Consider the following 26,961-nt stretch of genomic DNA (forward strand, 5'->3'; position numbering starts at 1 on the left):
GATGGCTTCTCATCAGAAGTCCACCCCCTGTCATTCCCCCACTTGCTGGGAGAAGTATAAATCTGTGAATCACAAGGAACTGGCAGAATTAATGACGGCAAGCCTGCAGCAGACTACACTCCAGGGTGTTGTCCTTACAACACATCTATTGCAGGGCTGGATTTACACGGATGCGTCTGATGGAAAGCAGCCACATTATTGTACAGCCAGTCTGTGTGGGTCCCAAACACTGCTGTTAAAAGGACCACGTCAGAGGACTCCAGGGCAAGCTCTCATCCGCTCGTCCCATAAAACAGCAGGCCCAGATGGTCAAGCATCACATAAATGATATTTCGTTATGCTCTACATATTTTTTGATTTGTGTTTGTTTGTGTTTGCTAGTGTAATCTGCCCTATTTTATCACCCGCCTGGACACTGCCTCTCCTCCCTCTGTCTCTTGAACACACTGAAGAAATGTGGTTAACTAGTGTCATGTCCAAATACCCATGGAAATTACAGTTTTTCTATGTACTTGTGCATTTCTCCGTTAATTGTGTTAGATGACTGTGCCTCTCATAATAAGGCACCAAGGGAGTGCAAAAGATGCAACACCAGTTGAGAAACAGTCAGCCAGGTGTGGCTCCTCATGCCTGTAACCCAAGCACTTGGGTGCCTGAGACAGGAGGATTGCTCTAAGTTTAAATTTAGTGAGTTACAGGTCAGTAACTGGCTATAGAATGAGACCCTGTTCAAACACACACACACACATACACACACACACACACACATACACACACACACACACACATACACACACACACACACACACACACACACACACACACACACGCACACGCGCACGCAGGAGAAAAGAAAGATAAACTAGAAAAGGAAAATCATACTCATGATAATAAAATACACACAAATAATTAAGTAGAGGTCACAAAAGTTTACATGAACAAAAATAATCTAATGTCACCACAATGGGAGAAATTGGTATAAGGGTTGTCCCACTGATATTAAATAGCCTGGGCTGTAAGGTATAAGACTTTTTGATAGAACCATTGTTTTGTTGATGCTGTTGTTGACAGCTTATTTCTCCATACTGAATACCAAGGCAGTTGTCTTTTTCCCAGGCATTCAGGAGGCCAGAGCTCAACTCAGAATCAATTGGCAGACTGTCATCACTTCCAGTGTGTTTTGAGCAGAGTGGATTATGGGTAAACAGGTCAAACCTAATCTGCCTGCTGACTGGTTAGGGACAGGTCACTAGACACCACTGGGCTGCAGCATTCACACTGAGAAATACGCATGGTTCCAAAATTACTACAAATGAAACAAGTATTTGTGCTTGAGTCAGGGCTTGGCTAATGAGAAATCTTTTCCCTGGATTTTGTAAAGAAGGGGGAAAATGATTCCAGGTGTGTGTGTGCTTGCGTTGAGGTTCAAGCTAAGCCTGGTGGGAAGTGTGTGGAACTAACTGGCTGTGTTGGAAGCTCCAGGGAGGGATTTCTACCTTTGGACATAAGAGGCTTTTCTTACTGTATTCTCAAGTACATGTTTCTTTATTCTTTGGGGCCAGGAATATGTTTATCTCGAATGCTGCCTTTATTTTTCAATTTCTACTTGATTGCATTCCAAGATAAATTATTAAACTACTACACGAATGCCAACCAGTATATTACAGAGTACAATTAGTGTGGACACACATTGTCTTTATAACAGTTGGGCTTGCCTTTTCCTCTGTAGTGGTATTATGAGACACATTGGTGCTGTCATTTTGATGAGTTCTGCCTGAAATGGATGGCTCAGTTTTGACAAGTCAGAGTAGTCACATAACATTTTAAAGTGTTAAAGGAAATTAAATGAACAGTAAAATTATAAACTGGGGCTAACCTATAACTTCTCTCCCTGGAAAAAGAGGATATTATGGGTAACATGCATATAGGGAAAGATTTTTTTTCCTGGTAATAAAATTAGGACAATAACAACCAACACAGAATGAATCTATTTGCATTGCCATTTGGCATAAACAGAACAGAAGGTGCCTTCTCCATGCAGGCGCCTACGCTGCGATCTATCTGCGGTGCTGCCATAGTGCAAGGGAAACAGCTGCTTAGGTTTTCATTTTGGTTTTATTTTCCGTTTCCATCGCCGGCCTGTCAGTGCATGGCTTCCTAAAGCTGTAGGGTCCTGTGAGGGAGACCACTGAGGCCGTGTGCCTTGGAAGCCAGTGTGTCGATTTGTCTTGATAGTGATGCCTTTTCGTAGCTGGAGGGAGAAGTATTGCCATATGTGTGGAGGACCAAGAGCAAGCCCATCAGTGTGCTCTCCCCAGGCTCAGGGCTGCCGTCTGTGGGATAAATATTATGTCACCGGTTGCATATCTTTGGTTCAAATATCTGAGACGTGTGAGGTGGCTGCTCCTCTCAGACACTTGATGGGAGTCATTGTTGTAAAGCAGCTTCCAGGAGATGGCTTTATGTGTTGGTTATAAAGTAAGCATCCATAAAGTGTGATCGGAAAGTGTCTTTGTGTGTTGCCACCCTGTTTGTTACTAACAAACTAACAAAGCACCTGGGGTTACTTTACTTAGTTTACTCAGTTCAACGTGGGTATTTGGACATTTCCTTCATCTTTGTACTGACTCTTCTCTCTCGGAGAGCAGCTTTCCCAGGAGCCTCCTGTAGGGAGGGCTACACGGTCGACCCAGCTTGCCTCCTAGTGCGCGGAAACCAAGCCTTTGGGTATTCGTCCTTGGACATTTGAAGTGACAAGGACAAAATACCGTTTAACAACTCCCCTGTGTCATACTCCAGAGCGCGTTGCTGAGACATGCTTCGCGTGAGAGAGACAGTCCTCCGCATCCACTGGGCAGTTTGAAGATGATTTTACTCCAGCAAATATTCTTTCCTCTCACTCCTGCCTTGTTGTGAATTCTTATTCCTTCTTGTTCCAACTTCCTTCTTGCTTTAAAAAAAATCTTTGCCTTTTCTTTCACCACATGGGTCCAGATGACTAAACTCAGGCCCCCAGGCTTGGTTGCAAGTACCTTTACACACTGATTTACCCCCACAGGCTCCCCTTTACCAGGCCATGGATTTGTACATTTACATGTTGACATTTGTGATATTGGGTGGAACCAGTTCACACCTGACATGTCCTATGTTGAATTATGTATGGCAGAGTACCTATATCCCATTGCAGCGTTACTCCTTCCCCCCCCCTTCCTTCTCCCTCCCTCCCCCATCTCTCCTTCCTCCCCCCTCCATTCTTTCCTTCCTCTCTTCCTTCAAACTCCTTTGGATTGTTGCTTTGAAAATTCTGTGAGATGTCCTGAAATTTTTTTTATACCTTTCAGTTTCTCGTAGGAGTTGGCATGCTTGATTAATTTCCACAAAAAAGGAGCAGAGGTTCTTTAAAGGAAAATAAGTTTAGTAGCCTTTCACTTGGTGTCCTTTTGTTTAGTTATGGGTACCCTTTTTGGAATATAACATCATGACCAAAAGCAACCCGGGGGGAGAAAGGGTTTATTTAGCTCACATATCCTGAACCACAGTCCAGTGGAGGAAGCCAAGGTAGGAGCTTAAAAACAGGTAGGAACCTGGCAGCAAGCACTGATGCAGAGGCCATGGGGGAGTGCTGTTATGGCTTGCTCAGCCTGCTTTCTCATAAGACCCAGGCTCTCCAGCCCACAAAGGGCTGGGTCCTCCCCCATCAATTACTAATTGAGAAAATGCCCTATAGCCTTGGCTACATTCCAATCTTATGGAGGCATTTTCTCAGGTGACGTTCCCTCCTCTCTAATGACTCTAGCTTATGACACGTTGACATAAAACTGTCCAGGACAGTTGGTGTTTAAAAGAAAACGAAACAACAAAGGCTTTTCTTCATATTGCTCTTTAAAAACTGGAAAATAAATCAGAGTGATTAGTGATCCCCACAAGCTGTTTACTTGTGTATTTATGCCATCAGTAGTCCAAATGCCAAAATGTGTTTCCCCTATGAGTGGGAAACACATTTTCTTTTCTGCCCCTGTCACTTTGCTTGCTAAGATTTCAATCGAGCAGTCTTGAGTGGCTGAAGGAGCTATCGCTCACCCCTTTATCCGTTGTGTGCTCTGTTTCTACTGAAAACCGAGAAAACACTTCCCTCAAGAAAAGCACTTGACTGGTTCCTAGCTGTGCAAGAAAACTCCTTTTCAGCTAGCCTTGTGCAGTATTTCTGTGCGTGCTCCAGCTGCGTCATTTGCGGCTTGACTAAGGGCTTTTCCTGCAGGGAGTTTCCTCCTTAGGCTCCATACAGTTCCCAGATAATGATCCATTGTGTGGATGCTGAGGCCAAGTGCATTGTTCTGTGCTGGCAGTATACTGTGCACAGACTACAATTAAATGTACACATTTATTGAAATAATGCCAGATGACATGTGAGTCTTGTAGACAATTTTTTTCCCCAAATTCTAAATAGTCACCACTGGGACAACAAAACTACTCTTCTGTATGGAAGAGGTTATTAATGTGAGACTTTGCTCTCGTATGTACTTTCCCCTTTCAAAATCATTTTGCTGAGCTGCATTTTTTTTTCTGAATTCCTGTTCAGATACCAACAAAAAACAAGATTAATTATTATCATCACATACAAGTTATTAATAAACCAACACCCAAGTTTGCTGCCTGCTTATGCACTTCTGAAATTATTATATTTTCCATAATGGTTTGGGGGGGCGGCTAGAGAGGTGGTTCAGCTGTTAACAGTGCTTTCTGCTCTTACAGAATACTCAAATTTGGTTCCCAACAACCAGGTTAGTTGCTTTACAGCCACCTGCAACTTACTTTGGGGGGATTTGATGCCATCTTCTGGCCTTTCCATAGGCATTGCCCTCATGTGCACACATACATAATTAAAGCTAAAATAAGGAATTTAAATTATAATATGATTTTTAAAAGAAAATGTAATATTTTGGATATTAGACCTTTGTCAGATGTGGGGTTAGTGAAGATCTTTTCCCAGTCTGTAGACTGTCGCTTTGTACTCTTTACGGTGTCATCTGCCTTACAGAAGCTTTTCAGCCTCATGAGGTCCCATTTATTAATTGTTGACATTAATGCCTGGGCTGTTGGTGTTCTGTTCAGGAAGTTGTCTCCTGTGCCAATATGTTCCAGGCTCTTCCCCACTTTTTCTTCTAAGTGATTTAGTGTCTCTGGTTTTATGTTGAGGTCTTTAATCCACTTAGATTTGAGTTTTGTACAAGGTGACAGATAGGGGTCCAGGTGCATTTTTTTACACATAGACATCCAGTTAGACCAGCACCATTTGTTGAAGATGCTATCCCTTTTCCATCGAATGGATTTGGCTTCTTTGTCAAAAATCAAATGACCATATGTGTGTGGATTCATATCTGGGTCTTCGATTCGATTCCACTGATCAACCAGCCTGTTGCTGTGCCAGTACCATGCAGTTTTAATTACTATTGCTTTATAGTACAATTTGAGATCAGGTATGGAGATTCCTCCAGAGAACCTTTTATTGTACAGGATTGTTTTAGCTATTCTGGGTTTTTTGTTTTTCCATATGAAGTTCAGAATTGAACTTTCAATGTCTTTAAAAAATTGTGTAGGTATTTTGATAGGGATTGCATTGAATCTGTAGATTGCTTTTGGTAGGATGGCCATTTTTATTATGTTAATTCTCCCTATCCATGAGCAAGGTAGATCCTTCCATCTTCTCATGTCATCTTCAATCTCTTTCTTTAGGGATTTGAAATTTTTTTCAAACAGGTCCTTCACTTGTTTAGTAAGAGTAACTCCTAAGTACTTTATATTACTTGTGGCTAATGAGAAGGGTGTAGTTTTCCTAATTTCTTCCTCTGCAAGCTTGTCATTTGTGTATAGGAAGGCTACAGACTTCCAAACCAAATAACCCAATCGAGAAATGGGGCATGGAACTAAACAGAGAATTCTCAACAGAGGAATATCAAATGGCTGAGAAACACTTAAAGAAATGCTCAACCTCCTTAATCATCAGGGAAATGCAAATCAAAACAACGCTGAGATTCCATCTTACACCCATCAGAATGGCTAAGATCAAAAATTCAAGCGACACCACATGCTGGCGAGGATGTGGGGAGAGAGGAACACTCCTTCATTGCTGGTGGGAATGCAAACTAGTACAACCACTTTGGAAATCTATCTGGTGCTATCTCAGAAAAATGGGAATAGGGCTTCCTCAGGACCCAGCTATTCCACTCCTTGGAATATACCCAGAAGATGCTCCAGCACACAGCAAGAAAATTTGCTCAACCATGTTCATAGCAGCCCTATTCATAATAGCCAGAACATGGAAACAGCCTAAGTGTCCCTCAGTAGAAGAATGGATAAAGAAACTGTGGTACATATACACTATGGAATACTATTCAGCTATTAAAAACAAGGAATTCCCAAAATTTGTGGATAAATGGATTGAGCTAGAAATGATCATAATGAGTGAGTTAACTCAGAAGCAGAAAGACTCAAATGGTATATACTCACTTATATCTGCATATTAGCCCAACGGGCATGTCCCACGAAAGCCTTCACTTACCAGGAAACAGAGACAGAGGAGAGGACATTCTAGTGGGACTCTAGATGTGAGATTCATGAGAGAAAGGCAAAGTAGAAGGACCCAGAGGGTCCTAGGAGCCTACAAGTAGAACATTATGATAGGCAGATTTGGGCACAGGGGTCCCACTCAAACTAGGCACCAGACAAGGACAATACAGGCGGTAAACCTTAAACCCCTACCCAGATCTAGACAATGGACAGAACACTCTCCACAGTAAAGTGGAGAGTGGGATATTACGTTCTCACACACTCTGGTGCCACACCTCTGACCATGTCCCCTGGATGGGGAGACCTGATGGCACTCAGAGGAAGGACAGCAGGTTACCAAGAAGAGACTTGATACCCTATGATCATATAGAGGGGGAGGTAATCCCCCTCAGGAACTGTCATAGGGGAGGGGAATAAGGGGAAAATGGGAGGGAGGGAAGAATGGGAGGATACAAGGGACGGGATAACCATTGAGATGTAACAAGAATAAATTAATAATAAAAAAAAAAAAAAAAAAAAGAAAATGTAAAATCTAGGAAGTATTTAATTTAATTTTCTAGTCTTCTCAGGAAATATAACGGTGGGAAGTATCCATAATTGGCTTCTTCACAGAAAATTTTTATCCAGAATCATACATTTTCCCCACAGAACATTGGAGCAAAGCCATTCTATTCATACATTTCTGGCTAGAATATATTTATGGGAAGTCCCTCTTCTGAATCGGTGGGTCAGAAACAACAAGATGTGTAGTTTCCTATGTAGGCTCTGTGAGATAACCGCTTTGGCTCCTTTCTTCTGCACGGTGTCCCTTTCTGAGTGGGGAGCCAATCTCAGAAAGTCCTGAGAAGTTAGGGGGTGGTAGATAATGCGGTGTAATAAAGTATTGTAGGAGTGGAATGCAGACTATCTCTCCTCTTGGCTGTTCATCACTGAAGGAAGCTGGAACAACTTAGTCAAGTACTTAAAAACCTCTGGCTCACTTCCCGCTTGCTGTAGAAAGTCGGCCCTTACAACACTGTGATTCAATAACCACAGAACAAATAGATTTGGGGAAAACATCTGACCATGTGCAGATTTTTCTCCTTCTTCTCATTATTTCTTGGACATTTTGATGTATTCATTTCTATATCATGCAGACTGCATTCAGTATTATGGGTAATCTAGAGATATTTTAAAATATCATTTTATACAGGAAACTTGAGTATCTGTAGGGTTTGGTAATAAGAGTGAGGCGTGGAGGAGAGGTTTATGATACATTTCAAGACCAATCTTTTCTAGTTTTATCTTTACTGTGATTTCTAAAGGCAACATGAGCCGGAAATACTGAGGATGGATCTGTGGAAAGGTTAATAGCTAGCTTCAGTGTGGACCGCAAACAAACAAAAACAAACAAACAAACAAAACGCAGAAAAATAGAATGCAGCGAATATTTGAAAATTCAGATATGGAGGCAGCGACCAGAAGTCATCCTGATAGAAGCTTCTGTGGATTCTATGTGTTGGGAGTTAACCGTTAGCATGTAACCTCACATGCAGTCAGCTAAACTCTCATGTTTTCATTACCAACAGCACCAGCCCCCCCTCCCTCCCATAAAGAATGATCATGGATAATCAGGGGTTGTAAAACAACTCATTCAAGTAGAAGGGCTGTTTATTACCCAAGAGCCATAGTTTATCTGATAAGTAAACTTCTGGTCTGGGGTTTTATGGTCGCTGAATTTTTAAAATACCGCACTGAATTCCCATCACATGTAACTGTTACGCAACATCATTGTCTGAGGGACCCCAGACTAGTTTCCATTGGCTAACACATTCAATCAGATTCTTCAGTTTGGTTATAAAGGCCACAGGCAACCTGGTGCCATTTTTCCTGTCCACACTTGCATCTCTTGACTTCCTGCAGTGCTTCTTCAGACAGTGGCATCATTAAAGAAAATGGTACAGTGGTTTCCTACACTGGCCTTTTCCTCTCTATCCAGACTTTATCCACTCTGTACATCCAGCCTCCGTTGCTACTTTTGTCCAAAGTATCCTCTATTTTGAAAAATGTGTATTCAATATTACTTATTACCCATGTGTCCACGATACAGGTGCTTCTCCCTCTGCCCACAAAATTACATTGCATGCATATTCATAGCTAATTTATATATTGTATGAAGTTTACTATTCTCTTTATGAAAAAATTGAACCAATTGTGATAGCAATTGTGTCTCTCCCCGCCCCCCCCCCATACACATACACACAAAAGAAACAGGGAAAACCAGATCAGACAGAGAGTTGGGAGACAGGTCTTCACTCAGAGTTGCTTGGTAACACGCCTAAGGATTAGCATGTGAGGATCAGGCTCACAGACCTAAACTTCTGCAGTGTTTGGGCTCTGTCCTCATCTGGTTTCTCTACAGAACAGAACCGACAGGATGACTCACTATTACGAAGCGGAGTTGTCAGCTTGGCTTATACAATTAAGACCAGGGAGTTTAATGGACCCTGAACGCTGGAGAGATAACTGCTCAGACCACATGTCTTTGATAATGAAGTGCCAATCTGATAATGACGGGCTGGACGGTTCCTTTTCAGTCCATGTTGGAAGACGGGAGAAGCTGGGTCCAATGTTGCCGAAGGCTGACAGCAGCAGGGTAGATGTATTCCCCAGCAGAGAGAAGGCACATAGCTAAAAAGCAGCTCTCCCTCAGACCAACCACCAGGGAGGTATCACCTACTCTGGGGTCGGGGAAGTCTACCCTCCTTAGTATTCCTTAACAGAACTAACCTTCCAGACCTTTCCATAGGTCTTTCTCTTCATTGCTTACAGGCTAATCAAGTTGACAGCTAAGAGTGAACTGCACAGGCTCCTCAGGAAAGAGAATCCCAAGTTAAGACCGAAATTGGAAAGTTAGAGCACTTTAATTCATTTTTTAGAGCGAGAGAGAGAAATGATCACAAAGCCAAGAAGTAAAAGCCTGGGAAATGCCCATCCACACCGAACTGTATTACCTTTCATTTCTTTTCTTTTCTTTCTTTCTTTCTTTCTTTCTTTCTTTTTTTGTTTGTTTGTTTTTGTTTTTTCCAGACAGGGTTTCTCTGTGTAGCCTTGGCTGTCCTGGACTCACTTTGTAGAGTAGGCTGGCCTCGAACTCACAGCGATCCGCCTGCCTCTGCCTCCCAAGTGCTGGGATTAAGGGCGTGTGCCACCACGCCCGGTTATCTTTCATTTCTTGATCGATCTTTATAATATTCCCTGTCCAGCTACTGTAAATATTTATTATTATTTTTAGACTACACATATACTATATGTTATATGGAATGTGGTGTGTGTGTGTGTGTGTGTGTGTGTGATATGTGCACATGAGTGCAGGTGCTAGTGGACAGAAGAGAGCAATGGGTCCCTTGGAGCTGGAGTTACAAATGTCTGTGAATTGCACACCATAGGTGCTGGGAGCCAAATATGGGTCTTCTACAAAAGGAAGTACTTTTAATCATTGAGCCGTCTCTCTAGCCGCCCCTAATCCCATCATTTTAAAATTCATATACTTAGTTCTCATCAATATGTTTCTTCTAATGGCTGATGGCTTTAGGAAGTAAACCGTGTTACTAGGAACGCCACATTTCTGACTTCTTCCGCATGTCTGGCTCAGGCAGTCTGCTAAGGCAAGAGGAAACCTGCCCAGCCTTCAGGTCACAGCAGTTCTTTCCCATAGACTCCTCAGTTTCTACCACTGAGCAGAGTCTTGCTGTGAGATATGGCGGAAGGGCGTGAGGGTAGCGAGGACTTGGGCAGTAATGTCCTTAGGGTTACAAGACAGAGGTGAACTGGGGTCAGGCTGTCACTGGACAGTGGAGGGAGGGACAAAAATGTTGACAGTAAGCTTGCTACTAACTCAGGATGACTTTGAGGTAAAATAGGGGCACCAGGCTGGGCAACCTGCACACATGTGCAGCAGACCTGAGTGGGAAGCTGCTGCAGCCTCCATGCCCAGATGTGGTGGGGAATCTGCCCTGTCTGGGGTGCACAGTAAACAGACACTCCTCGCTTTACTCTTTAATTGCCAGAGTGTTTTTAAGTCAATCCCAAGAACCGATTGGAAAGGTCTTCTTTTAGCATCCAGACTTTTGCCCAGGAGTAATTCCATGTCTACTTTACTTCAGTCCTCTGCCTCAACATTTGCTTAAAGAGGAGCTTTAAGTCTTACCCAAGCAAGTGTATGTTTCATCCGTCAGCATCACATTAGGATCAAATTGCCTTGATGAAGGGTGCCTATTTCTTCCTTTCCTGATTGTAGCCATGTGGCTGTTTCCAGTGAGAGTAATGAACATTTTATACCAGTCGTTGGGACTATGGCTTGCTAATCTCAAGACAATAGCTAAAGATGCCACACTCCTGTTTCCCAAGAAGGCACACCCTTCTCAGTGCACTGCTTCCTCCATCTCACCTAGAGGGGGAGTGAGGGAAAAGAGAGGCTACTTATAAAAGTCTTGACCTGCTATCCTTCCTCTGAGTGCCACCTGGTCTCCCCCTCCAGGGGACATGGTCAAATATGAGGCACCAGAGTACGTGTGAAAGTCAGACCCACTCTCCACTCAACTGTGGAGAATGTCCTGTCCATTGGCTAGATCTGAGTAGGGGTTTGAAGTTTATGGCCTGTTTGTCCTTTGCTGGTGCCATAGTCTGAGCAGGACCCCTGGGCTCAAATCTGCCCATCATAATTTTCTTCTTGTAGGTTTCTAGGACCATCTGGATCCTTCTACTTTGTTATTCTCCCATGCGCCTCTCATCTAGAAACTTGATGCCCTATGAGCATATAAAGGGGGGAAGTCCCCCTCAGGCACAGTCATAGGGGAGGGGAGTAAGGGGAAAATGGGAGGGAGGGAAGAATGGGAGGATACAAGGGATGGGATAACCACTGAGATGTAACAAGAATAAATTAATTTAAAAAATGCATGTAGCCATAAAAAAAAGTTTTGACCTCCATTTTCTGAAGTGGAAGAATATTCAAGGGCCTTCTCAGCTTTGGACTGCTACAAAAACCCCGCAAGAGTGGCTGTATTCCTTTGGCCGATTTAGTTATCTTCCCTCCCCGCTCCCCACTCCCCACGCCCAAGAACTGTCCTGAATGCATGTCGCATTGGACTGCATGTGAAAAAAAAAATGTGTGCGCCAGAGACCTGAAATGACATCCATTTTTGTAAAAAGCCCAAACAAATCTCTTTAATAATAGCTTTTCTGGGAATGAGGGTGTAGGTCATTTAGAATATGCGACCCTGTTTCAGGCAACATCCAAACCAGAGTACATTCAAGAAAGCAGGTTTTCAGTGTGGACACAAGTGCTGTAATTGCCTGCTGTACAGTCGTGTCAGCTGTGACCGACAAGCCAAGGCAGTTCAGAACCTTCACCGAAACACTTATGTAAGCCCGCCATTTCCCCCGTTACACGTCCCCCCCCCCCCCCCCCCGGTTTTGTCTTTTGAACCTGTGGTTCTAGGCCACTGTGTTATGTTTTTAATCCTTCCACCCCTAAGCTTGTGCTACATAGTTATGTCTGCCAGTCATGTTCTTCTGTGTCTTACTGCTCTTCTTCAGAGCAATTTTGACTGTCCTTTTCAGGAGTTTATGCTAACTTACCGAGTGCTTTCTTTACCCACAAAGGCAAATTACACGGCTTTTCTTCTTTCTTTTATGAATGTGTCTGATCAAACGAGATGTTCTTGGGTACAAATCTTCCTCATTTTGAGCATAAAGTCTATTTAGTCCTTTAATGTTATTCTCTTGATGTTCTCCTGGGTGAAATTTGTTATATTTTACTTTGGGAATTCCCATCTATTTCCATAGAATATAATAGTTTTCTTCAGAGGAGATACTATATCATGATTTTTGACATCAGGTTTTGATGCTCCTGAATTAGGGTAATCTTACATGACCACAGTAATACACAAATTTCTTGAAGTTTTGGGGAAAAAAACATGTATTAAGGATTCAGAGACTTTCTGTTTCATGGAGGTTATCTAGATTTTAGTGCATTCTGAGGATGTTATCTTAATTAGATTTACTTCACTACCATGGGAGACTACTTTGTATTTACTTAGACTGTCAGTTCTCAGACTAATTTTCATGAATGTATAACTTACTCAAATTATATTCATGATATCCACTTTTATTTTTAATAGGTGTATACTTGAATTTTCATTTTCGTTTTCATCACACTTGCTTTCGAAGAACCATCTGTCTTATTAATCACTTTTCCTGCATCATTGACGTGCTAGTATCTTATTAATACTTTATTTCACTTTTCCATGCATTCATTGGATATTTAGCCTCTTGTAACTAATGAGTAATAAAATAGATTTAATGTATATCCTATGAAAGCATGCAATACTTTTCATAATTATGCTTTAGTCATATTTTACAGGTATTTTAATTAATCCATATTAACTTATTTTTTCATGCCAAGACAACTAAATAATCATTTTGTAGTTATAACACTATTTATGTCATTTTTATTTGCTATTGATTTATAATTCAATAGAAAACAGTAGAATTAAATATTATTCAGTTTATTAGCTCAACTTTATTGACTAATGCTCATAGTTTATCAGGTATAATTAGAATTTTTTTTCCTAATTGTTGAGACTGTATTTTGAGACTGTAATAAAGACATCTAGGTCTAGCCAGACGTGGTGGTGCAAACCTTTAATCCTAGCACTCGGAAGGCAGAGGCAGGTGGATCGCTGTGAGTTCAAGGCCAGCCTGGTCTACAAAGTGAGTCTAGGACAGCCAAGGATACACAGAGAAACCCTGCCTCAAAAAATAATTAAAAACAAAAACAAAAACAAACAAACAAAGACATTTAGGTCCGAGTCCTACACCAGCTTTATGAATGTTGTTTGTGTTTACTATGTGTTGTAGTTACTTTTATAAAAGCGCTTGTTTCTCTTAGTTTCTCTCTTAATCTGGCCATCACAAAAAATAATTGAGACTCCTTAACATTTGCTTATAAGGCTTTAAAACACAACCTGAGCAGTTTAAGTCTGTTCTTAACTTTCTGTGTTATCCTGCCTCCATCTTTGCCAAAATCTCCAAGTTTCTTGCTTTCTAGTTCTTTCTTTGCTTCAGCCGCGTCTCCTTCATCTCTGCTGCACCCCTGCCTCTGCCTGAAGCCCCTGCCTGTACCCCTTACTTTCTCTTCTAGTTTCTCCTCCCCTGGCTGGCAGGAAATCCAGCCCTATTCTCCTCCCTGCTCAGCAATTGGCTATAAGCTGCTTTATGGACCCTTCAGGAACACAATTGGAGAGCAGTGTTTACACAACATGAAAACAGGAGATTATCATAATAAGGGTTGCATATTCTAAATGACCTACGCCCTCATTCCCAGAAAAGCATAAGGTTTCTCATCATAGAAGTGTCACATTTTCAGCAAAAGATACAAAGATAAACTTACCATTCTTTACTGTATTTCGCTTTCTTTTTAAAAGCTTGGGTGACACATTTTTTTTTCTTATTGTCATGGAATACATTTTTTATATTGTTTTGTGGGCACTATGGGTCCTTGCATTTTCAGTTTTTTAGATTTATTTATTTTTCGTGTGTGTGTGTGTGTCTGTGTGTGTGTGTGTACGCGTGCACATGCACAACATCTATAAAGATATGCATGGAGACCAGAAGAGGGTGTTAGATCGCCTGGAACTGGAGTTGTATGTGGCTGAGAACTGCCCAGTATGAGTGCTGAGCACTGAACTCGCATCCTCTGCAAAGAACAGCTCAGTGCTCTTAACCTCTTTAGCCACCTCCACAGCCCCAGTTCTTGTGTGTTCTAAGGTCTGATACGAGAGAGCTTTGTTTGCCCCTTCTCCATCTGATATGGACAGCTTAAAGTATCCTCCGTAGCATCGTGAGGGTGAGTTTCCTAGTTCCTCCTCCCCCCCCCCCCCCAGACAATCAGGTCTTTCTAATTCTTGCCTTTGCTTTAGACAACTTGCTTACTTTTTACTTATCCTCAGTTTTTTTTTTTTAAATCTCCAGTCAGTGTGAAAACTTGTGTTTCTTTTTATTTCCTCCTTGGTATTTTCTTTTAAGTTTTTTATTATTGTTATTTAATCAGTTGCATTCTCTTTTCTGTTTCTTTCTGGAACTCCCTTTAGGTGATATGTTGCAATTTTTAGCCCTCTGCCGTAATTTTCAACTTCCTTCCTATGCAGAACGCCTTGGCAAAATCTCCTTTCCCTTCCTAAGTGTTTGAAGAAAGTGCTTTAAGAATGGCTCTGGAGGGACAGGCCTGACCGATTGTCCCTGGACAGAAGGTTATGTTTTTAGAATGGCTCTGGAGGGACAGGCCTGACCGATTGTCCCTGGACAGAAGGTTACATTTCATTGCTGTGTTTTCCAAAGATTCTCTCCAGGAAGTCCGCCCACAGAATTGGCCTACTTGAGATTTTTCAAGAACATTTATGAAAACAGTTCTCAAAAATAGTTCTACTAAATGTCAAAAAAGGAAAAAAAATCCTAGAAAAGTCCATCTAACATGGGCACCCTGCGTATACGTGTGCCCCTTATCGACTCTAAAGTGTTTTAAAGTCTATACAAAATGTTCTGTATGTATTTTTATGTAATTTTAAGTTAATTTTTGTTTAGTTAATTTATCTTGGATAGTGTTCATTACTTAGTGGGTCCAAACCTTACGCTTGCTATTAGTCGGGGTAGACATGTTTACATGGGTGATGCTTTCTTTGGGAATAACTGTGTTAACTGAGCAACTGTCATTTTAATCATCCCCAAACATTACTTTATTTCATTAATGTGTGTGTGTATGTGTGCATGCATGAGTGTGTATGTGTGTGTGTGTATGTTTGCTCATATATCTTTATAAAGGTGATATTTAAAAACCATGAAACATCTTAACTGATCAATTATTTTCGTTGTTTTGTCATGAGCTGTAAGATTTAGAGACATGTGCCAATCTATTTCCTGTCTTCATTACAACATCCTAAGAAAAGAGGTGTATTCAACTCACTATTTTGGAGCTGAAAGAGCAACACTGAGTGGCCTTATCAATTTGGCCCTTGGTGACAAGTGCCACTTGGGGTGTATGTGGCTTCCCCATGGAAATAGCACGTGGTGAAGCAGTAAGGCGGGCTGGCGTTTTCATAACAACGTGTTCTAGTGGCAAGTGGGTGGCCTTCTTGTAAAGTGCCACTAACCCCTTCCAAGGGCAGCTTGAGAATAAATAGTGAAAAACTGTCAGTATAAGGTGCAAGGCATCTAAAGATAGGACACTCTCAGCTGTGTTTAAATGAGGCCGCAGCAAGGAATTCATAGGAGCCAGAGGTCACCAGGAAAACAAATATTTGTTTTTCAAGAGAGATGGTTGGTGACTCCTTTGACAACCTATTTTGATGATAAAGCTGAGTCAGGATGCAGCCAACCCCGTGCCTTATCTGCAGCCACTTTCAAGCGGTGGTGGATATTGATGTGATTACGAGAAAAACTATACAAGTTTCGAAGTATGAACTCCTTATTACCTGGCCCTTGGTAGAAAGTGATTCTGTCTTCCTAAGTCCCCCTGGGCCTGGGTTAGTTGACTCTCCTTGTGGAAGTCTTCTTCCCTCTGTGTCTTTTTATCTCCCCGAACTTTTCCACAAGGCTTCACGTGCTCTGTCTAATTTTTGGCTGTGAGTCTCAGTATCTGCTTTGATCAGCTGCTGGGTGAAGCTAGGCTAGGCTCCTGTCTGCCAACATAACAGAGTATCCTTAATAGCATCGGGTGTTGGCTCTCTCCCACGGGGTGGTTCTGAGGTTGGGCCAGGCATTGGTTGGACATCCCTTCAATCTCTGCTCCATCTTCATCCCTGCACATCTTGCAGACATGATGAATTTTGATGTGCTGGGGTGGGACTGCTTTTCGGAGGAGTAGGGGAGGGGAGATGAGAGGAAGAGGGAGGGAGGGAGGGTGGCACCGGAAGGGAGGGGGGCTACAGTTGGGATATAAAGTGAGTGAAAAGAAAGAAAGAAGATGATCCTATTTTGTAGACTAGTGCCAATATTCTCACTGATCTCCTACTTTCATTCCGTTAAGAACATGACTCAACCCCATAAGCACATAACTTGGGTGGACATGTCCTTGCTTCGGTGCTTCCCCCGACTTCACATTATTTCATTCCTCATTGCTAATGTCTACCCCCGCCCCCCTTGTTAAGGTAGGATTAAAATAACACTTTGCTATGAAGGCCTGAAAGAAAGCACCCCATGCCTACTGTTCCACTGGCCATAACACTTTCAAGTGCCCTGCTCCTCTCTGGGCTGTACTTACCTTTCCCGCACAGCTTTAAATCCATTTGTCTGCCTGTTGCAGCTTGTCTGTCACTTGCAGGTTACCATGCCTAGAGCCTACACACAGACATATATGATTCGATTGTTACTGTTGAACTGGAAAGTCGCGATCCTTTGTAAAAAAAAAAAAAAAAAAGACTCCAGTCAGGACCCTTTGCCAGACAAAGAACAAAAGGAGGCCCGAGGAAATGGTAATCAAGGAAGTGAAAGTAACTAAGAGCAAACTTTACAGAGATCAGTGTAGGTTGACTGGAAAAACCCGATTGACTCTTCAGTCTCTGTTGCTTATGCCTTCCATTGCAGGTTCAGGTAGGACTTAGGTGCAAGTCTCAGCCCTAGGCAATACACAAGGACCAGCCTTTCTGCTGGTGGGAGGGCAAGTCTAACGCCAGCTCCACATGGAACATGGGTCAAGACTTCATGGAAGCACTACATTGTCCATACATGCTTAGTGCCTTGTTTTATACTCTGATAAATATTAGGATTTTTTTTCTTTTAAGAATGATAAACTATACACTGTGTAGGGTCCACAGCAGGACAAGATTACTCAGTAGGTAATGGCACTCGCTGACAAACCTGATGCTCTAAGTTTGATCCCAGAAACCCGCATGGTGGAAGGAGAGAAAAGATTCGTAGAATTTGTTCTCTGACTTCCATACATGTACCATGGCATGTGCATGAACACACACTCACACATATACATGCACACTACACACACACACACACACACACACACACACACACACACACTAAATGTGAAAATAAGAATAATGTTTTGCACATAGTTTACAGCAAACATTTGCACATCAGGAACCATCTGAAATGTATATGATATCAAGATAATCGATTGAGATAAATTGTATTAGTAAAGCAACAGATCTTGATATTTTCATTGGTAAGGTCAACTAATATGTATCATTTTTAAGGATAGCAAGATTGTCCATATTTGACATATTTTGAGTTTGAACACTTTAATGAAATGGTGTTGAATGAGACTGTTTAACCATCACACGTTCCCCTACTTTGATTTAGCAATAAATAAATAAATAAATAAATAAATAAATAAAAAATACAATTTGTTACTTAGGAAATTCACAGATTGTGTTCCAATTACAAATTATTTTAAAGAGAAAGCCTAAGACATCTACATGAAGCCTGCAGATGTAGCTGTTGCTAACAGATTATCACTTGGTGGCTATGTGAGTCTATGTATTTGGATGCCTCTAAGTCTAATTGATGTGGCCCTGAAATCTGTTAGATCTGGGATGGCTTTGATCTTTGCACTCAGACAAACCTGTCCTTTAGTCCTGGCAGTATGTGATTTCTGTGTGGCCAGATCAGATTTTCCAAATGATGCTCCCGGGAGGGCTAAATGTGATGCATGTGTTAAGGCACATACGGAGGAACCTTTGGGAAGCAGGCGGTCCATAAACACCATGCCCCTCCCTGTCTGCTCCCGACTTGCCTGCTTGTGGTTCTGATCGGTACCCTCTGCCCTGGTTGTGTTCCAGGAGGTGTTCTGGATGGATGGCAGCTGGAAGCCCATCGCTGTAGCCAGCTCTTCTTCAACACTTGAGCATTTACCTGGGAATTAAGTAATGAAAATTTCGGTAAGGAAAGAAGCAGACCAAGAGAGCATGTTGCTTTTCTTAGAAGGTCACCTTAATCTCAGCTCTATTTTCTAATAAGTGGCATGATTTCCTCTAAATGTTTCTGGCTGTGACAGACTTATGTTTTTCCAAGATTTATCTTTATTTTAAAAGTGAGTAACATGGGCTTTTGAAAACAAGACTAATAGGCTGCCTGCACTCTTTGCCACTGATAACGCATTATTTCACTTAGCCCCTTCTCTAAATGTTTATCTACTTCATAAATTGTGTCTCTGGGGGCAAGGTCTGGTGTTATGCGTCTTTTTAGAGTGTACCTGAGCAAGCACGGACTCCTGCTGGATGAGGTGTTGGCTGACACTGCTCTCTGTAACTAACTATAAAAGCTTTGACAACACTGAAGAGTCAGGTCAAAAAAAAAAATCAAAACCAGGTCTGTCTCACATAAATAATGTTCTATATAACCAAGAAAAATTGTTACGTAGGGGTTGTTAGAATGGGAAAGGATACACTTTTTTTTTTTTTTTTTTGAGACAGAGTCTCATCTCTTTGTAGCCCTGGGTGGCCTGGAACTCACGGTAGAGGACAGGCTGGTCCTGAGCTCACAGAATTTCAAGTGAAACTTGTTTCTTTAGTATTAGGGTTGGGAACACACACTACCTGGCCTAAATACCTTAGGTTTAAATTGTATGCAGTTTCTCTCTCCCCATGTGATAATATGTAATTTAATTTCCATATACTTGCACGAAATTAATGTACAATTCATGTGCTTGCTATTATTTTACATTACTAATCTGTGCTGAATTTAATATGTAGTCTATTAAAAAGGGGAGAAGGGTGGGAGGAAATGAATGATGACAAGAAAAGATCAGTTGTCCCAAGGGTGGGCGTGCCCATCACTAAGAACGTCAGTTTATCAACGGCCTTCAACTGGAGAAGTGTCTACAGGACATTTTGTGCATAGAGACAGTTGGAGACTAGAGTAAAAACAAAACAGAAGAGTCACTGGCGTGTCACCATTTCTGATAAAGAATATTGATTGTGGAATGACACCTTTACAACTTTGAACCTAAAATACAATAAAATGTGGTCTTACATGTGTTTTTTTAAACTAAAGGTATGTCACCATATTGTCTATCCGATTGTGTTTTCCAGAAACTGTATATGAGGAATGTGTCCATCTCGTGCTACCTGTGTTTCCTTCTGAACAGTCATTTTTTAACTGAGGCTGGCATTCATGTCTTCATTTTGGGGTAATTTCATCTGCAGTCCTAACTGTTATCATAATTGTTTGTCCTTGAATGTCTTGCTGTTGAAACTGCATCGTGTTTGGCTTGGCAGTGTGTAGGTTGTTAGAAGGGGTCGTCAGGTTTGGCATCAGGTGACCTTTGGTGAATACCTTGCTGGGGATTTCTGCACCTTGGCAGTAGCCCATAGCGAATGAGCTTTCTTCTCTAAGTGTTCGAATTACTGATTTCATGCATGTAAATTGTCCTCCATGGACTGATTAGTATTGGCTGACATGCTTTCTCCGCTGTCCTCCTGAAAATCACTGTTTCTCCTGAGGCTCAAAGAAACATTCCACAGTCACCTGATCAATGTGTCTTTTATTCTGGATATTAAATTTGAGTTCTAGCCGGAGTCAATGAATTCATGATCATCCATCTTGTATTTAGCCAGATCTTCAGCGGCTATGAAACTGTCCTGGCCTCAGGATAGTGTGAGCACATGAAAAGGGGACATTTACTCCCACAGTCGTTACACAGAAAAGATTGGACTTTATGATTTTACACTTAGCAGCCCTAAAAGTTTCATGGACCTGTACTTGAAGAAAACTAATAATCAGTTTGAGAACCTTTATTGGGGAATCCCACACATTAGGTGCTATTCCAGTTGCGTTGTGATAAACTGAATATGGTTACTTACAGACTGTCCAGTTAGCATTTCTCTCATCTTCAAGGTTGGACAGCCCTCCTTAAATTACAACACAGTTGTAGCATATATGTGTTATTTCTGTTGACCCACTGTGCTGCTGGATGTACAGAGGCAGGATGTTTTCTCTGGCGAGAGCCTAGATGATCTTGCTTGATCTTTGGCTTAGGGACCCTGCCAGACAATAGCACCTTCCCCCACAGTGCTCAGCTTTTGTTCTCTTTCAGCTGTGTCAGTGTGGGCCTTCCTAAAACAGAGGCCAACTGGAACAATGTAAGACTCGACTTGAAGGAAATCGAAAAACACATTCAAGTGAGTACTTATCTTTCACTGTTCTTCTTTTTGTTGAAAGTTCATATTTGATATGTTTTAGTTTTTAATTATAATTTTTATTCTCGAGGATTTCATACATGCACATAGTAAAATGTTATCATATCTACTTGTCATTTCCATCCTCTTTAGGTCTCTCTTCTATCTCCCCACTGTGTCTGCTCCTAGTTTCATATTTGCTTTTTATTTCTTTTTCTTGTTTGTTTGTTTGTTTGTTTGTTTTTGGACAAGCTACTATTGCCAGAATATATACATGGCCATGTTGTCATCCACTGGAACACACACACACACACACACACACACACACACACACACACACACACTAGAGTGGCGACACCATCAAAAGAGAATAATTTCTCCTCCCCTGTAGCTGTCAAGTGCCAACGTTTCTTATGGGGAACAGAGCCAGGAGAGCACCTCCCCCTTTGTGTTGTCATTTTTGGCAGACTAGATCTGTGCAGGTGAAAACGTGCCATGGATTCATGCATGTGATAGCCACGTCACATCAAGAAGACAGTATTTCACTGCACTTCTCCCCACCCTCTGCCTTTTTAATTTTTGTTCTGCTTCTTTTTCATCAGCCCTGGCAGGACAGGGAACAGGGTTGATAAAGATGACTCATTTAGTGCCCAGCAATCAATCCCTTCTTCGTAGCACATTGATCAGCTATGCCTCAGCATGGATTGCTTCCCTTGAAAAAAAAATAAGTTTCTCTGACCAAGGTTGATAGGCTCCCAGGGCAGTGGACACAACCATTAAGAAAATATCAGTAGCAGGCTCTATCTTAGGGCATAGGACCCTCCCAGCCATGGCCTTTTGATATGGATTATAATTCTAGGCATGAAATTTCTTTTTATTGAGCAGTCTAAAAGCAGTTAGTAAGCCACATCTTGCATGGTAAATTGGTATTGTGGCATATGGGGGGCCAGTGCTGGGTCAGATCATTGATGTTGATTCCCTCCCCACCAAAAACCATATAATAGCTATGAAGCATGCATCTCTTATGTTTTTCTGTAAGCTCCCATGAAATACCATTGGAGATAATAATGTTTATGAAGAAGTATATGAACTTTACAAAGCCCCATAAGACATTGTTTTTAAATTCTAATTATTAAGGTCTACACCTTGATCAGAGCTAAGAACCTGTGGCTAGACAGGTCCTAGCCTCTAATGGAAAACTTACTATTATTTTTTCTGCTAAATATATAGCATGAAAATTACTCCTAAGGGCTTGTCATTGTGCCCATAGATCAATGCCCCTCCAAGCCTCATCAGAGAAGCTCCTTTTTGCATTAGATGATGTTTAACACAGACCCACAATCAGTCAAGGTGCAGAGAATGAGGGACTTCCGAGTGCTCGGACCTAAAGGGGACCTCTGTATCACATGCCCTCTTTTCAAGACTTGAGGATCATTGAAGAAGTGGTCCTGGAAAACTTGTAAGGGTCTGAAGCACTTGTAGATGTCTGCAAGAAAACAGTGTCTTCTCAACACAGTAGGGCAGCTCACAGCAGTTGTGACAGCAGACTCGAGACACACACACACACACACACACACACACACACACACACACACACACAATCTCAAGTCAAATAAAACCCCAACACAAAGTGAAGAGGTTGGCATACAGTTCACGTTGGCATACAGTTCACATCCAGCTGAGGAAGTGTTGACAATTAATAGTTGCTGAGGGAAGAGGGCCGCCTAGCTCTAGTCAATGGACACCCAGCTAACAAGAGAATATGAGCAGCAGTGATCACACTTCATGGGTTTAAGAAGAAAGAGAAGAAGACACAAAGTTGGGTGGGTGAGGGAGGGATGTGGAAATGGGAGAAGTTACTATAAGAAGAGTAAATATCGAACCAGTTTACAAAATTTTCAAGGAACTACCAAAAGGATGAAAAACAAAAATCGAATTTCTAGGTAAGGTAGCCTAAGGAACTCGATTCCACACAAGTCAGAAACTCATTTTCCTTATCTGGAAAAATAGGTTACATGAAGGGGATCCAGTGTAACATTAGCCCTTAAACTGAGATCTTTTCTGGGGATTGCAGATCATCTTCTGCTGCCTAGAGATACCAGATGACCTAGTGACAAGGTCTGCTGAAGGTCATCAAGAGTGATTAGGCATCCCATACTAAATGACGATCCTGAAAGCTATATTTTGTCCCCATGGACCAAATAACCTGGTCTGAAGAAGTGATTCTTATTACAGTAATTGAAAACTGCAAAGAAAGGTCCACAGAGGTCCTGAAAACTAAACACAAGAGGTTCTAAAATACAGATCACGGTGGTAAGTCTGCCAGCATGCAGAACATCTGAACAGGTGATTGACTATCTACTAAAGCAGAGCGCTTAAGCAAGGCGAGATTCTCCTGCCATAATAGCTATCATCCCTAGATGTAAGACAGAATCACTAATCATATCAGGATGGGAGTCACAACCAAGACCATGCTTGCTTAGTCTTATATTAGCATCGGGCAAAACTGATAGGATGGATAATGCAAGTACTGATGCCAAGAGCGACATTAGTGGCAAAAGAAAATTCGTGAAGAAGAGACATTGATTCTTAATATATATGCGCCAAGCAACAGAGTCTCAAAATTCATGGCGTAAAAGTTGAACAGCTCAGAGGAGCAGCAGACAAGTTCATCATGGCAGTTGGGGATTTCAGCATCTCCCGCCCAATCACTAACCAAACTGTTATGTAAAAAATTCCAGTGGATAGGGACCATGACAAAAGCAGCCAATGGGATTTGGCTTTATGCATGAAGCTTTATCCCCAACGGCATCAGAGCAAACTTTTTAAAATTCCCAGAGAATGGTCACCAAGACTAAATACAGCCTGAGCCATAAAGTAAGGGTCAAAAAAGTTTACCAGAATTTTGACCATGCAGAAAGTATATTTAGAATACAATGGACCTAAGCTGGAAAATATACAACAGGAAAGCCCCTCAAATTTACAAAAGTAACCAGTATATTTCTAAATAATTCATAGGTCAAAGACTAATTCTCAAAGATATGAAAAAATTCATAAAACTGAATAAAATGAAATCCAATCTGTTATGATGTGAACTGCTAAGGATGAGGAAACTTTATAATTAAATCAGTGTACTAGAAAAGAGGAAAAAGTGCCAAGCATCAAACCAACAACTGAAGTTCCATTTCCCCAAATTAGAAGAATAACAGAATAAATTCAATACCAGTAGAAAGAAGGAGAGAAATTAATGAAGCTGAAATCAGGAAAGCAGTGGGCAAATCAATGAAACATAAAGGGCCAATCAGAAAAGGTCAATGATATAATAAGCATTTAATAATAATAAGAGATGATACAAGGCCACAGCACCATGGATGGTATTGGTGCCTATTGGCACAGTGTCTGTGGGGATACAATTTGTCACAGTTTCTCTTAGTTTCTGGTTGTAACTGCAGATTCCACACCAGTGACATACAGTAAATGGGCAAATTCTTCCAAGACCACAAACTCCCAAAACACAACAATGATAAAAATCAATGGTTCAAGTACCTACTATACTTACTGACACAGTTCAGTTCTCCACGCAGAAAATCCTAGAAGAAGCCACAGAAGCATCTGGCTTCACTCCAGCACCCTGAAACTTACTGAAAGCATTGCTGCTGCTGAGCACGGGAGGAAGAAAATTCTTTTGACCCAGTTTAGGAGATTAATCTTACCCTGATGTGAAAACTTGATAAAGATGCTTTAAAATATGAAACAAAAGTTAAGCAACTTTTACATACTTATTATGAAATTTCTCAATGCAATATTACCAGTCAGATTTATCAGTGTATTATATAAAAGAAATTATACATCATCATCATCATATGGAATTTATTCTAGGTATGAAAATATTTTCATTATTTGAAGATCAGTTAATCAATTAGGTCTGACATGACAAGGGCCTAAAAAAGAAAATCATATCAATTGATTTAGAGAGACATGATAAATTTAGCTTCTCTTATACAGGATGGATTTTCTTTTCTAATGACTGCCCATACCCCATTATGTGATTGTGTTTGATAAAGGATTGTTAAAGAGCCATTTAAGTTAAAATTGGCTCATTAGGATGTTTCTAATTCAATATGGCCAATGTCCTTAGAAAGACAAGAAATCATGCTCCATGGAGGGTACCGACAGGACGAAGATATCCCAAGGAGACAGAGAAGATAGGACGGGCATTGAGAAGGCATGGGGGACCATTGCTGACACATCTCTCTGATACTGATTGCCTTTAGAATTTAAGAAAAGTACATGTCTCTATGTAAACAACCCAGTGAATATGAAATTGTTACAGCAGCTTCAGCAAACTGCTGTAGAACTAGCTCAAGACAAAAATTTCTCAGCCAAGTCGGAACAGTGGGCATATTCCTCAACTTAATATAAAATACGTACTGGATCTTAAACTACAACTGTTGCCAGTGAGTGAGGGACAGCTTTCCCCCTGGGACTGAAAACAAATTTCTCACCACTTTTATTCACCGTGGTCTTCATTTTGGTGCACCCATACAGTAGATCAGTAGAAACAGGTGGCCAGGCTGGGTGTGGTAATGCAGGCCTGCAATCCCAGCACTGAGGAGGCAGAGGCAGGGGGAATCGCTGTGAGTTCAGGGCCAGCCTGGTCTACAGAGTGAGTCTAGGAAAGCAAAGGCTACAGAGAGAAACCCTGTCTCAAACAAACAAACAAACAAACAAACAAACAACCATAAACAAATGTGGCCACATCATGGAAAGAAACAAATACCTTGAAAGCATACCATACAGTGTAAGAACCCAGTCTAAAATGGCTTCAAGTTGTGTGAGTCCAGCGATTTGTCCTTGTGGAGAAGATAAAATTACAGAACAAGAACAAATTTAGGTGGCTGGCAGGATTAGAAAAGAGGAAAGATGCAGAGGGAGAGTATGGTGCTCTTTAACACAGTGCAACTGCAGTGTGTGGCATTAGAATGGTGGATACTTGCATTATATATATATATATATATATATTTTTAAACCCATATAACATCTATTATATATCATTATTGTAGATAATATATAATTATATTTATATCATCTATAATTATATAAATATATTTAATTTAACTAACACAATATATTGTTATTGATAATATATATTATATAAGTAATACAATATGATTATATATAATACATGTAAATTATATATAATATTATAATATAAATTATGTTTTATATGTTACAAATATATAAAATTATGTATTACTTGTTATATATAACATAATAGTACATAATAGAAAAATAGAAAAACTGAATGCTAATATTTTGTAACTTTTGTTTGTCACAATGTGTATTCATTAGCTTCCCACTACTATGACAAAATATCTGAGGTAACTAACTTTAAAAGCTAAAGTGTTTATTTTGACTGAGGGCTTTAGAGGTCCCAGCCTATGACTGGGAAAATCACTGATTTGGAGTCTCTTGTGGGAGTTCCGGCTTCTAAAGGCAAAGCACACTTGCTCATATTTTGTCAGGAAAGAAAAATGAAGAGATGAAAATCTTACAGTGTCCTTCAAAGTCAAATCCTAGTGACCTGTTGCCCTCTCTTAGATCCTTTTGCCAGAGGTTGCACCATTTCCATCCTGGAACCAAGAGTTTGGGGGCATTAAATACCCAAACCATAGCTGTGTGCAAATGCCCACTCACTGGGTATAACACATGCACATAATATATGAATTATATTAACAGTGGAGGGGACTGGCATCAGATAAAGGGCAGAAGAGGACGCAACACACCTGGTGTTCTTTTTTGTATAACATAACTGCCCAAAATGTTTAAAAACCAAATCTTTTTAAAGTAATTAATTATTCACTTTACATCTGGATTGTAGTCCCCTCCTTCCTTTCCTCCCGGTCTCAGCCTCCCTCCCTCTTCTCCCTAACCCCCCTACTCCTCAGGAAAAGGGAGCCTCCAAGGGAGCCCCCCACAACCCACCCCAGCTCACCAAGTTGCATCTCTTCCCCAGTGGCCTGGTGAGGCAACCTGGCCTGAGAGAAATGACCAAAAAGCAGGCAACAGAGGCCATGGCAGAGACAGCTCCTGCTCCCCTTACTAGAGGACCCACATGAAGCCTGAGCTGCCCATCAGCTACAACTGTGCAGAGGACCTAGGTCCATCCATGTGTGGTCCTTGATTGGTGCTTCAGTCTCCACAAGCCTCCCCTGGGCCCTGGTTAGTT

The 26,961-nt window shown here is 41.2% G+C and overlaps 1 protein-coding gene across 12 annotated transcripts in view; it reads left to right on the forward strand.

The window, feature by feature from the left end:
- IL15 (interleukin 15) overlaps positions 1-26,961 on the forward strand; it is a 73,427-nt gene that overhangs the window by 38,776 nt on the left and 7,690 nt on the right. For all 12 annotated transcript variants that reach the window (XM_084755329.1, XM_084755334.1, XM_084755336.1 and 9 more), the window contains 3 exons: positions 18,396-18,494; positions 19,647-19,744; positions 20,651-20,735. In XM_084755329.1, coding sequence (XP_084611455.1) covers positions 18,483-18,494; positions 19,647-19,744; positions 20,651-20,735 — 195 coding nt within the window. In that variant the 5' untranslated portion in view covers positions 18,396-18,482. The remainder of the gene's footprint in view (positions 1-18,395; positions 18,495-19,646; positions 19,745-20,650; positions 20,736-26,961) is intronic.

The sequence above is a fragment of the Acomys minous genome (genome assembly GCF_964271855.1).
Source record: "Acomys minous genome assembly, chromosome: 14".
Lineage (NCBI taxonomy): Eukaryota > Metazoa > Chordata > Mammalia > Rodentia > Muridae > Acomys > Acomys minous.